Source organism: Narcine bancroftii, chromosome 1, assembly GCF_036971445.1.
Source record: "Narcine bancroftii isolate sNarBan1 chromosome 1, sNarBan1.hap1, whole genome shotgun sequence".
Lineage (NCBI taxonomy): Eukaryota > Metazoa > Chordata > Chondrichthyes > Torpediniformes > Narcinidae > Narcine > Narcine bancroftii.
In genome coordinates, this window is record NC_091469.1 from 466,235,690 (window position 1) to 466,250,219 (window position 14,530).

The 14,530-nt window shown below is 39.3% G+C and overlaps 1 protein-coding gene across 11 annotated transcripts in view; it reads right to left on the reverse strand.

Annotated features, from left to right (window-relative positions):
- Positions 1–14,530, reverse strand: part of wdr37 (WD repeat domain 37) — a 141,119-nt gene that overhangs the window by 65,376 nt on the left and 61,213 nt on the right. For 8 of the 11 annotated variants that reach the window (XM_069914683.1, XM_069914685.1, XM_069914688.1 and 5 more), the window contains 4 exons: positions 13,261–13,357; positions 10,210–10,305; positions 7,809–7,873; positions 7,511–7,594 (listed from right to left, as the gene is read on the reverse strand). In XM_069914683.1, the coding sequence (XP_069770784.1) occupies positions 7,511–7,594; positions 7,809–7,873; positions 10,210–10,305; positions 13,261–13,357 (342 nt within the window). The remainder of the gene's footprint in view (positions 1–7,510; positions 7,595–7,808; positions 7,874–10,209; positions 10,306–13,260; positions 13,358–14,530) is intronic. The other 3 variants (XM_069914691.1, XM_069914690.1, XM_069914689.1) reach the window with 1 other exon arrangement.

Consider the following 14,530-nt stretch of genomic DNA (forward strand, 5'->3'; position numbering starts at 1 on the left):
TCAATTGTACATGCTATTAAATTAAACCCTTGAAAATGAAGATCAGAATAAGCTTTGAGTACTGCATCTACAGGTTGACCACAACTTACAATGAGGTTCGGTTCCGGGACTTGCATCCAAAGTCAAAATTATCATAAGCTGGGGTATACATGTACACAGAGTATTCTTCCTCATCTCTGCCAGCAGCCCAACGGGTGGCTGGGGCGTTCGGAGCTCAGATGCATGGGTGGCTGGGGGCATCAGGAGCTCGGATAAAAATTGCAACTCTCAATCGAAAGTACAGATTCTGATCATCGTAAGTTAGAAATATTGTAAGTCGGAACATTGTAAGTCGGGGTCTGTCTGTATATTGTCCTCTTTTTCATACAATTGCAGACTGATCAGTATTTCAGCACACTGCTGCACTAACATGACACTCCTATTCCACACAATTACTCCACAGGTCACACGAGCCAAGCTGTAGGTACGGTTGATTTTTGACACTTACAACTAGAGGAAATGGTAGGTGGACATGAGCCCTACTCAGGGAACATTAAACTGAAGACCTTGGGGTAAAATAAAAGGGTTTTTTTTAACCTTTATATAAAAAAAGTATACTCAAATTTCTGCTCTACTATTCAAAGTAATTAAAGTCAATACCTTAATTTGTAGCAGGAAGGCTCCAAGAACAAAATAAAGTCTGCCCCCCCCCCCCCCCCCAAATAAGGAATTAGGGTCAAAGAAAGAAAATGAAATCTTCCAAATTTCAAGAGAAATAAGAGATAAAGAACATCATCGATGTATAAAAAAAGCTACAAGTCGGTGAAATCATCTGGTATAATCTTGCACATGCCCAAGTGCATTGTCACTTTATATCTGAAACTGCTAGGATTTATTTCCACCAAGTCCACTCAAACATGCAAAGAGCAGTACAAAGTGGAAGAGAATAAAACAGTGTATGAGAGTTTAAATGTAAAATCAATTAGTACTTAGCAAGGGCAGCATGACATATCTCTATTGCAGGGTTCATTCAGGAGACTGATGGCTGCAAGGAAGAAACTGTCCATGAAACTGCTGGTGCGCAATTTCGCACTCTTGAAGCTTCTCCCTGGGAGGAGAGAGAACATGTCTGGGGTGTGTTAGGCCCTTCATTATATAGGCTGCCTTCTTGAGGCAGCAGGAAGAGTAAATGGAGTTGATAGAGGGGAGGGAGTTTTGTGTGATATTTTAACCTGTATTCACCACTTTTTGGAGCTTCTTCCAATCTAGGGTGAAGTAGATCCCATATCAGGCTGTGAAGAATGGGTGCCTGGTACAGGTTGCCAAGGATAATGGTAGAAGCAGATAATGAAAGTATAGTTTAAAAGGCTTCTCAACAGGCACGTGAATATGCAGCAAAGAGAAGGATATATATCAGGTGCAAGCTGCAGAGATTTAGTTTAATTTGCATTAGGTTCTGCACAGACATTGTAGACTGAAGGGTTCATTTCTGTGTCTAAGTGTTCTACGTTCTAAATGGGTTCAATTATAAAGTTCAAAAGGCATTTGGACTGATGTATGGACAAGGCCTTTGAAAAATATGGTCCAAATGCAGGGAAAATGGGACGAGCCCAGAATGCCAACTTGGTTGCCATGGGCAAGTTGTGCTGCACGGTTCTCTGCTGTATGACTCGACATATCTCAACAGATTCACTTGATCCTACCTGCGTATATTTCATATGCCTCTTCCATCACACCATACACCTTATGAACCACCCCATCAACTAGCTTAACAAGTTCAAGAGATCTGTGGATCTTTCTGCTGCTTCATTCCGCTAAGAAACCATGTACTCCACCTCCAATTTCAATTTTTCAAGTGCATAATTTCATGCTTTTACAGATTGAACTTCATCTGCCAGCTCTCTACCCAACTCTGCAACCTATTTACATCTTGTTGTAACCTTCGTAATCCACAATACCTTCAACCTTTGAGTGGCCTGCAAAGTCATTGACCTACCACTTCACTTCATCCAGGTCATTCCTCAAAAGAGCAAAAGTCCTACAACAAATCCATGTGGAACACCACTTGTCACCAACCTCCAGGCAGAATATGCTCGATTTATCACCTCCCTCTGCTTTCTGCAGAATCAGCCCAGCCAAGTCTACAAGGATCCCATGCCTTTCTGGATGAGCCTTCCAGGGGGAACCTTGTCAAATGTTTTTAGTATAAAGATCCTCAGTATCCCTCATCAGCCAGGGTTCATTCTCCATGTCAACCTTGCCCTTCATTTAAATAGAAACATGCTGGCCACGAGCATTCCCTACCTCACTTTTAAAGGCCTTCCATTTACCAGACATCCCTCGACGCTAACAGAATCTCCAATCAATCATTACAAGTTCTTCTATAATGGTATCAAAATTTTCTTTACTGCAATTTAAATCTTTTTTTTTAACCTCAACCACTCTAGCTGGCAACAATTATATATTTTAAATACTATCCAAAGATTATTAAATAAAGCCTTGCTTGTTTAGTGTATTATCTTCTTGGTTTTTATAGTTCAGCTGTGCCTCACTTTATTCAAGCTATTGAAGACATGGTAAAATAAATAAAAATGTATCATCCAAAACCATCTAAGCTGTATAGATTTTCCTTCGCACTGCAAAGATTGTGAACAGTTAGTCATATACGGGCACACATGTAAATGAAGAACCATGGTGCAGACAGGAGCAAAGTACATGGCAGATAGTCTTAGTGCAAAATCAGATGTTAAGAAAATACATGTTATGAATTAATCTTCACATGTTTCACTTGTGGATTAAGGAAATGTTTAATGTAGTTCCATCCTTTTTTGTGTTCTTGTATCTATGAGATGACTTGTGTTTTTTTCTTAAAATGTTGTATGCAAATTTATATGTTAAACTCAATAAAAATATTTTTAAAAGAAAAAAAATTCAAAAACAAATGAAATACTAGAAATACTCAACAGACCAAGCAGCATCTGTATAGAAAGAAGCAGTGTCAACCTATCTGAGTTACCAGAACTGTTCTGATGACATGAAATATTCAAAGCATTTTTCTCTCCAGAGATGTTACCCGAGCTACCAAACATTTCCAATACAGGTATAACATGTATTACAATTACAGGCATAACAATTAATACTGTGACAGAATATGTTGTATTTTATATTGTAGATAGATATAATTTTGGGAGATAGTGTGGCAGGTTTTTTTTAAAGAGTTGGTCACATACAAACAGTTGAAAACAGATCTCATTTAAAATACTGGAGCTCTGCTCAAGCTAGACAGGCCGATTCCAACTATCTTTGCAAAAGCTTTGGGGAGTGCCCAAGGGACTTCATTAATGGATTGTTGTTTTGAAAAGCAACTGATGAAAGAACTCGAAGGATTACGTTCAGAACCGCAGTCTGTCCAAGTGGAGGTTGCTGTTGTAAGAGGGGTCATGTGATTTTGCAAGCAGAGAGAGTAAAACAGGCTTTTCTCAGAGTGAGAGCGAGAATTCAGTTCTGCAGTGCTAGAATTCAGCAGCAGCAGCTGGGACTGGAACAGGACAAGCTGGCAAGCTTGTGGAAAACCCCATTTTGCAGACAGGTAGTGTGCTTAGTTCATCCTGGTCAAAGCCCTTGCAGTCCATACAAAAGGAGAGGACTGGCTGTCTAATGTTTCACTTGAAATGAGGGAAATAAAAAAAGGAGCTGTGTGGTGACCCAAAAGAAAGAGGTCATCATCTGGAAAGCCCTGATGGAGCAAGTTTCTTTGGCAAGACTCTGGTGTGGCTGATTAAAAGGGATCAGTTTGTGACCAGAAACAACAAATCTCTCTCTGAAAACCAACAAGAACCTTCCTGAGCGGTAACCATTTACCTTTCAAGCACCAAACCCTGGTGAAATTCATAAATGTTAAATTCTGTGCACAGTATAAGAATTGCCTGCAACCAGTAAACTTGGAGGATTGAGAAGTGAGATTCGACTGTGAATTAAATAACTTTTCTAAACTTATATACACATTACATATAAGTGCCCTTAGAATTAGAAGGGGGTTATGATAGGTTAAGTTAATAGTAATGATAAAGTTTGATCCTGATTTCATGTTTAAAGATAATTAAAAGCAACTTTTGCTTATCTAACCATTTGTCTTGATGAATATCTATTGCTGCTGGGTTTTGGGGTCCTCTGGGCCCATAGCAATATGCTCCAAGCAAGTTCAGTACTATGGAAAACTGCTCTGTTCAAAGCATTATTACAATACACTTTAATGTAATACATTTCAATCCTATAAAACTGATGTTTATTGGCAATAGATTTTTATTAGCAATAAAGTGAACATAGTTTAATTAAGAAGAAATTTGTCTCATATAGATTTATGTCAAATTGCCCACGAGACTTCCACCAAAGCTTGATCGGTACCAGTGCTGGGAGACCAATTGCAGAGGGCAAAGCAATAACTTTCAAAACAGCTCTTAATTCACTATTGCACCTCAGTGTCAGCTCTTAATTCACTATTGCACAGTTCAGTGTCTATATTTCAAAAATTTTAAACTAGAGTCTTGCAAAGTATCATGAGGTGGTTTAAATAGCAAAAACAATAAAACTTAAGACAGACCTAACAGTCTGAATATGGCTGAAATTGTCTGAAGTAAAGCAGGCTCAGGACTGGTCAGTATTTGGAGGGGAGACCACCTAGGAACACCAGGTGCTATAGGTTTCTGTGAGGGGTGATGGACAAAGTGGTGACTCTCTGTCTTCCTTACAGAAGACAAAGTTAAAGAATTTCATGTATGTTACATTCTAAATGTAGTATTATGTGACAATAACGGAACCCTTACGTTTACTTTAACGCTGCAAATTTAAAACTGTGGGTCAGAAATTTCAAATTGTGTTATATCAAAACCTACGTTTTTCAAAACCGTGTTATATAGGGTCTGTCTACATTACGTTTATTTCAGATTTCTGGAATTTTGCAAAAATTACTGAAAATAATAAATAACTGGTTTCCTCAAAGGTCACTTTTCATTTGCAATGCAATTCATCTTAATTTACAATTACTCAACTTGAAAAGTGGAAAACATCTTTTTTTCCCTTCTTCACAATTTCACTTCTCCACTGAAAAAAATAAAATTTCCATGGAAAAAAAAGCTCCATCTGTAACTAAATAGAAATGGTAAAAACACACTGAAATGATGGAGGAACTCAGCCAGTCTTTCAGATTCCAGAGGAGCCAATGTTTCGGGCTTGAGCCCCTCTTAAAAGAACAAGCAAAAAAAACAGAACATTTCAAAATAGAGACAGAGAAGCCTAGACTAAAAAAAGTGTTAATTGGATATGATCAGGGGAGAGGTGAAAATTGATTACGTCTGTGTGAAAGGAGACAGGGAAAAGGGAGAGAGACAGCTAGGGGAATGCAACAGGAGAAGAAGTGAGGGGCAGGGAGGATTGGGTGGGTTAAACAAAATCCAGTGAACTCAATATTAATGCATTCTGGTTGGAGAGTGTCGAGTCAGAAGATGAGATGTTGTTCCTCCAATTTGCAGGTGGTCTCAGTTTGGCAGTCCATGGACAGACATGGCAGCAAGGGAATGGGATGGGGAAGTGAAATGAGTGGCCACTGGGAGATCCATGCTATTGCAGTGGACAGAGACATGGTGCTCAACAAAGCAACCTCCCAGTCTGCGCCCAGACTCTCTGACGTAGAGGAGACCACAAAAGGAGCACCAAATGCAGTTGATGACTCCTGCAGATTCACAAAGGGAAATTTTGCTTCACTTGGAAAGACTGTTTGGCACTGCAAATAGTGATAAGGGAGGACGTGCAGGCGCAAGTGGAGCATTGTCTGCAGTCACAAGGTAGGTCCCAAGCGGACAGTTGGTGGGGAAGGAGTTGTGGATGAGAGAGTCACAGAGGGAGCAGTCCCCACGAAAGGAGAAGAAATATGTGTCTAGTGGTGGGATTACTGAAATGGCGGAGGAGGTGGTGTTCGATACAGAGGCTGGTGGGGTGGTAGGCGAAGACAAGAGGAATCCTGTCCTTGCTGTGCGTCAGGATGGAGGGGGCCTAGACAGATGTGTGGGTAATGGAGGATATGAATGTAGGGGCGAGTTGAAGGATGAACAGAATCTCTGATTATCTGCCATGTCAAATGATCAGAGAAGTCGTTCTTCAAACAATGTGGCTTTCATTCAACCACCATCAACTCAGCCCTCATGTGCATATTCTCCATTACCCCACATCTGCCCTGGACCTCTACATCCCCACTCGCAACAAGGTTAGGATTCCTCATCCTCATGTACTAGCCTTCCGCATTGCACCACTATTCCCCTCTCTACTTTCCACAGGGACTGCTCCCTCCATGACTCTCCAATCCTCCCTCCCCTCCATTCATCCCCTTGGGACCTACCCTTGTAACCGCAGGAGTTGCTCCACTTGCCCCCACACCTCCTCCCTCAGCACCATTCAGGGCCCCAAACAGTCCTTCCAAGTGAAGCAATATTTCACTTGTGAATCTACAGGGGTCGTCTACTGCATCCAGTGGTCCGTTGTGGTCTCCTCTACATCAGAGAGACTGGGCACAGACTGGGAGATCACTTTGTTGAGCACTTCAGCTCTGTCCACCACAATAGCTTGGATCTCCCAGTGGGCACCCATTTCAATTCTCCATTCCATTCTCTTACTGACATGCTTATCCATGCTCTCATGCACTGCCAGACTGTGACCACCTCCAAATTGGTGGAACAAAACATCTTCTGACTGGGCACCCTCCAACCTGATGGTATAAATTTCAACTTCTCTGGCTTTTGTTAAACTCCCACTCCCCTTCACTTCTTCCCCCATCATTGTCCCCCAGCTCCGTCTATCTCCCTTTTCCCTGCCTCCTTTCACGCAATCAATTCTCACCTATCCCCTTATCATATCCAATTGACACCTTTTGTTGATCTGGGCTCCTTCCCCAGCTAGTACTTATTCTATTCTGAGATTTCCTGGGTTTTTTTTTTGCTTATTCCTTGAAGAAGGGCTCAGGCCCAAAACGTCAGCAATATATCTTTGTCTCCTATGGACGCTGAAAAGACCAGCTGAGTTCCTCCAGCATTTCGGTGTGTTTTAACAAAAAATCGCACCTCCTGCAGACTTCCGTGTTTCACTCCGCTAAACAGAAATGTTTCAGAACTGGAAAAGTTTGACATTCCACAAAAATTTATAGAGTCAACCATTTTAGTTGACGAGAAAGAGCTTGCTGATCCCCATGCACCAAAGAAGGTACTTGAAGAAAAATGATGGTAATTTTTGTTAGTAAGTTTTATTACTTTTTTTAAAAAACACAAGTTAAAACATAAAACCTTAAACACACATTGGTACATTCTATGCTGTTAAATACATCAGAGATCAATGTTACCAATGTATGGACAATTAATTATAAATCACCAAAGATATTTGATATTATATTGTTTGAATACATTTCAAAGCTCATTAGGTTGCAGTAACTGCACGACTGTTACCAGGTGATGCAACATGCAAATGGATACACTGGAAAATAAATTACCCACGAGTCTCCACCCCACAACTCCCAACTTCCCATGTTGAAGTTCCGTGCACCAACTGCTTTGCCTGGGAAAGTGTTTGACCGCTACATAATGAGCAGAAGAAAAGACTTGAGGTATTATTACCAGCTGGAAACACCAGAGATTGAGACTACGCCATTTCTCGATCATCAACTTGGAACATATTCAGTTAAGACCCCCATCAAATAAGCAAATCTTGATTTAATCAAAAAAATTTTCAATTCAATCACTTTTTTTTTTAAAAAACACCAAAAGAGCTCTGTGCACTTTGACGATTACCTTGCTAGTAGAGGCCTTGTAAGTGGTTTTCAGTTTCTGAGACAATTGGCTGGTACTGTGACTGGCTGCATAAATACAAACAGACCTTTGGTCAACCCGTGATTAACACCTGCAAACCCAATAACATTTCTGAGCAAGACCCAAGTGACTCATGAAAAGAAACAAAACTAAGGCAATTCATTTTCTTCTAAATACATTTACAGAGATCAGAAGTGGTCATTGATTACAAAATCTTTTTTTTTTAAATTCACTCGCCAATCATTTGATGTCAGGCAAGTACTGAAAAACAAATTGTTACTAAGTTGGGGAAAAGAATCAAAAGACTATAATTAATCACAATATTTAAGATTTTTACATTTATTGGTTTTCAGTAACGAACGATATAAAATTAACCACACCAGTAACACAAAAGTTCATTCTGGCTGCATCCTGTACGAGGCTTCTCCGACCTTCTGTCGTTCAATTGTGCCAGTCTGTCAGTTGCCTCAGCAGTTCACCAAATCATTTACAACTTTTAGAAATACCAGCTGTACTTCATATTTAAGAGCTTGTGCAAACTTTAACTATGCAACTCATGCATTAAGTGCTTAATTTTGCTTTTGTAAAATGACATGCTGATTTCCTCCTTTGAGAAATAATTTGCAGATTATAGCAAGCATTAAAAATTCTCCACAAGACTGAATACAGGAAAGAGATTGAAAGTCTAGTGGTATAGTGCCAAGATAACAATCTTTCTCAACGCCAATAAGACAAGGGAGATGATCACTGTCTTCAAGAGAAGGTAGGCCACACCCCTATGCTCATCTATGACACTGAAGTGGAAAGAGTGGATAGCTTGGGCTCTTAGATCAGGTCATCTTCAAGCAGGTTGACACAAGAGTCAGGAACATGCACCAATGCCTCTTCTTTCTTAGAAAATTGAAGTTCACCATATCCCCCTTGTCCCTCAACAACTTCCAAAAGTGAAAAATCAAAAATATTTTTACTCGACACATCATAATGTGAAGTGGGAGCTACTTTTCTGAAGAATGGAAGCTACGAAGGTAGAGAATGCAGCTCAGAATATGTTGCAAACTTCCCTCTCCTCCATGGGCTCCCGCTTCCTAGGAGAGGCAGCCTAAATACTGAACGACTCATCACTCACCAGACGCACTCTCTCCTCCCTACTTTGATCAGGGAGAAGGCTCAATAGTGTGACAGGTTTAAAAAGTTTCTTTCCTGAAACCACTGGACTCTTGAATGAACACCACAGCAGTGCTCTCATGCGGTCTTTGCTTTGTGCTAATTGATGTTTTTTTTCATTCTGTAAATTATATACGAGAGTGAACAACCCTTTTCACTATTCTAGGTTCTATGACATAAATTTGAACATACCCATGTAATGCTGTTGCTATTAATGAGAGAAAACTTGTGATTAATTCGCTTCAATTTACCACCTGACTTTATTTAAAATGATACGGCATCCACATATCATACAAGTCAAATAAGATACAAATTTTTATTTAAAGTGAAACCAGTTAGGAATCTCAGGGTTTAATTCAACTTGGCAAAGATTCTTTTAAATGTAGTCATGGTTTTATTTACATATTCAAGCTAATGCCTTATTAAAATTAATCCATGTGATCATTTCATTTCATGGGAATCTCAGCACAAGATGGCACCATTTGACTGGTTGTGCAGTGGTCCAAATTTCACATCCATAATATTTTAACCCCTTTGCCCAGTTCACCATCTTAATATATTTGCCTCTCACCTTGATGCATCATGTTTGGCTTTAGTTTTATGTTTAAATATTGTACATGTTTCTTTCTCTTTGGCTTGGCTTCACGGACGAAGATTTATGGAGGGGGTAAAATGTACAATTTTACAAATGTACAAATGTACATGTACAATTTTGTTAAATAACATTCTTTAATCTCTACTTTTGCACCTAAATCTATTAATCCTGTTTTTGTCAATTCTTGAATTATCTTGACACACTCTGAATTTACAGCATTTATTTGAAAATTTGTAGAGTGTTGTAAGCGAGGGCAGCAAAGAGACTGAGACAACTGCTTTCATTTGAATCTCGTTCCGCCCCAACGATGGCGTCCCGATGACGCAAGTGCGTATGCGACCTTCCGGCCTGCACCGGAAGAGACGGGCCTGCAACACCATCCTTGCCGTGGCTGCCCTGCTGATTGTGCGCGACAAACTGGGCCGGTTCGCTGCCACAAGAATCTGTATCGCCAGAAACTCCTTTGAGAAACAATTTTTTTGTCTCGCACCTGCCTTTGATTTAGTGAGTAGTTTCTAAGTTCCCCAATATTCTTTCTCGAAAGGGTTGTTAAAACTAATTGCAACAATCCATCTGCGGAAACTCAATTTACTAAATATGTGTTAAAAAAAGTGCTTCATTAACCTTTTGCCTTCAATTGTCCTTTGCTCAAATCTCCCCCATCCACCGTCTGGCCTTCAGCTGTCAAGCGATCATTTAAAGTTTCGATTTCTCTTCGCACTGTAAGGTAAGAAAAGGTGGGGGGGGGGGGGGGAAGAAAGCACATAAGCACCCCATAATTACACTGCAAGTGAAGCATCTTTGATTAGAATAAGCAATTAAGGAAAATTTATGTCCCAATTACTTTATATACATCAATGCAGGTTTTAAAAGAAGAAATTATTGTTCAGTCATAAATTGAAGTGCATGCTGCATTCCCCCTATCATTACATCGCCTTTAATGACCAAGCCAATTCACCAGTTATCCCACATCAGCCTAAAGAGCATGCAGAAAACATCCACCTTTATCATATTCATCACTCCTCAAAAAACTTGACAAAGCATTACAATTGTAAATTGTTTATTGTGATCTCAGCCATTAGCATCAAGGTTCCATATCTGCCAAGTAGGTTCCAGAAGTGATTCTAATTGTGGACTGTTCGGAGCTGAAAAATGGTGAGGGAATGGGACAATGGGAGAGGAAAGTGACTGTTTGCATTCCTAAATGCAATTATGGGGCTCAACTTTAAAGTTCACACAAATGAAATTGATTAAGGAAGGCAATGCTTGACTTGGAGCTTGGTTAACAATAGCACACTGCCAGGTAACATAAACATCACAGGATTGATTGCAATTTGCAGGTCATCAAGATTGACCTTCAAGATAACCAGCTATTAGACAGACCAAAAACAGCCCACCAACTCAAGGATTCTCAGAAGATGAAAGACATGAACTCTTGGGGGATTCTGCTTGAGGAGTAGTGTTTGAAGGTCTTTATAATAGTGTTAGAGATAAATGGGAAAGAGATTTTAAAATATCAATTTCAATTGAATGTTGGGATACCACGCTTGACCTGATTAACACTATCTCATTTTGTGCACGACATCATTTATTACTATTTAAAATGTTACATAGAATACATATATCTAAAGCTAAACTATCTCATTTTTATTCTTATGTTGATCCACTTATGTGATAAATGCAAAAATGATGAGACATCTTTGATTCATATATTTTGGGATTGTCCAAAACTAAAAGATATTTGGGAGATTCTTAGGATTAAAGTGGAACCTTGTCCTTGTATTGGTTTGTTTTTATTTCTCTGTTTTTTTCTTTATAATTAGATTACTTTTATTAGATAATTTACCATAAATATATTTCAATAATAGAATATGAGCTGAAGTTTTCCTTAAGGAATTCCTATTATATTCAAACATTGTATACAAGATAATGTATAAATTATTTATGATTCAGATTCTGTATTTTATTGTATTAAGCTGTATGTTCAATAAGTAACATGTAATATTTCTCTCTTCCAAACTAATAAAAATATATTAAAAATAAAGAGAGATAATTGTTGGGTCATTTGATATAGGAGCTTCATGTTAGAATGAAAGAGAGTTCAGTTAATTGCTTCCAGTGGTTTTGCAGTCAGGATTTAATATAAAAATATTCTGAACAGAACAAGAGAAATGTGTGAATGCAAAGAAGGTGTGACACTGGATTGCACCAGAGTTACAAGTGGAGAGTAGATTGAGGATTGTGTCAAAGAACAGTTACACTGTCTGCGATGGCCATACTGAGCTCCCAGTTGCATGATGTTCATTGCTCTTCTCATACTGACCTGTCTGACATGGGCCTTCTCCATTGACAAAACGAAGCCCAACACTAACTCGAGGTACTGTATTCCGCCTGGGCAGTCCACAGCCAGGTATGAAGAATTTTGTAATTTCAGGTAATGATGTACCTTTCTTGTTTTCGAGAATATTTTTTTCTCATCTTGCACTCTTCCTTGGTTCTAACCCCTTCCATCCCCTTTTACTCCACTGGATTCTTCTGCTCTCATTCCCCACCCTTTAATTCCATCTGTTTTTTTATAAAACCACTATATTCATCTTTCCATCAGATTCCAGCACTGATAGTGCCTTCCTCTTCTTATCATCCCTCAAAGTCTCATCTTCCTCCACCTGCGTCCTTTGTTTTTCCTACCCTCCCTCTCTGTCTGGCATCTGCCAATCTACTCCCTACATTCACCATTCTTAACCTCTGCCTGATCACCAATCCCACATGTGCCCCTGTCCCATTCCTCTCACCACTTCATTTTTTTTAAAGACATGCAGCACAGCAACAGGGCCTTTCAGCCGATAAGCCCGTGCCACCCAATTGAACTACAACCCTGCAGGTTTTGAAGGGTGAAAGGAAACGAGATTGTCCAGAAGAAACCCACACAGACACAGGGAGAACATACAAACTCCTTACAGACAGCGCGGGATTCAAGCTCAGGTCTGTCGACGTAACAGCCTTGTGTTGCTGATGTCTTCTTTCCACTTGCTTCTCTGCTCATTACAGCACAGAAATGGGCCTTTCAGCTCTTCTGGTCTGACCTTGCTATATATTTTGCCTGGTCCCACTGAGCAGAACCCAGACTACATCCCACCATGCGCCTCCCATCCATGTTGCTTCTTCTATGTTAAAATTGATCCCGCATTCACCACTTCAGCTGGTAGCTCGTTCCACACTCCCTCCACTCTGGGTGAAGAAGTTCCCCTTAATGTCCCCCTTAATCATTTCCCCCTTCATCCTTAACTCATGTCCTCTGGTTGTATCTCACCTAGCCACAGTAGAAGAAGTCTACTTGCATTATCTATATTCATAATTTTGTAATCCTCCATCAAATCTATCCACCTTCTCAAAAGAAAATTAATACCCATTCAGTTACAAAAACAGAGACCATTTTGTGGAGGCAGATAACGTGACATTTAATTATAATCACAACGTTTTTATAAACTGTGGGAATCAATGTGAACCATTTTGGATTGCTGAATTATAATGTAGCTTTAAGTTTAGTGATCCAGTTTAAAGAATGAATTGTTACTTACTGCACAAGCACAGGAATTTGATGATTGATTTAAAAGTACCATTTCAACAAGAGGCTCCATAACCTGTTCTCATCAACTGGACACTTTAGATACTCACATTCTATATTTTCAATGTACAAATTTTCAAATTCTCGCTCAATCTGTCCAAATAGTTCCAGCAATGTTTGCCGAATTGTTGGTGGCAATTTTGAATCCTAGAAAGAAAATAAATTTAAGAGTCACCCAGCTGTTTTTAAAAAAAAACAATTACTCCCCAATGTATTCAGAACATCAATTATTTTTATTGCTTGAATATGTGAACAAAAGATGTATATCGGTTTTTTTTTCTAAAAATGGGATAAATTCTGAATTAAAATATTCCAAACTAAAAAGTAACACGTCTTAAGATACTACAAGGGTATGTTCCCAGGTGAAGATTAATCATTGTTTGAGGTTCTGTACTAATTTTATACTGATCAAGTAATGGTTTCTACAACAACATAATTGATTAAAATGCCTATGTACTATCAAGTACTTAAAGACTAATGTATTTGTATCAAATTTCAACATGATTGTGGCCTTCATTCCATCTCGCTTCTCGATTGAACACCCCCGCCTTTTCATAAAAATCAGATATAGCTTACAATTCAAAAAAAACTTGAAATGGAGGTGGACTGAAAATATGCTACTTCGATTGATTATGGTAAATCAAAAGCTCAGCTGGTGGGAACTGGTGTTAAAAGAGGGCTTTAACAAATGAAATATACGCATTTATTTCACTGCCCACATCAGGTATATTTTCCCAACTAAGTGCTGCACACCAGTGCCTTGTTTGCAAAAATGGTTGAAAGCACGAGTATTTATCACTAAGCCAAAATACAAAACCAACTCAAGACATAGATCAGCATTGAAGAAGGGCACACAAATGTAGCAACTTTCCTACCACGCTCTGCATTCACGCAGAAACAATAACAAGGAATTACCTATCAAGGTTTTGTAAGAGAAGAAAGATTTTCTGCATGCAAGGCAAGATTTCACAAACAGCCCTGGACAAAGCATCATCTACTCAATAAGTAATAAAACCCTGAATATTTATCCCACTGTAAACCCAACTCTGCTGCAGGTGTATGCTGATAGTACATCACCCACATCAATCAATCCTCTGTTGCCTGCTGCCCAATACCCAGATTTATATCAGTAGTAATTTCCTGGAGATAACTGTAAAAAATTGAAATGATCTTGTATAAATTTCTTGCTATTGATTCCATCTCATTCATCACCCCTGACCCGCACTGCACACAAAGATCACGTGTTGATGTCTATGAACAGTACTAATTTCTGACCTGCCTTTATCACCTCCAAACCAGATCTTCCGTAGCTCACGGCTA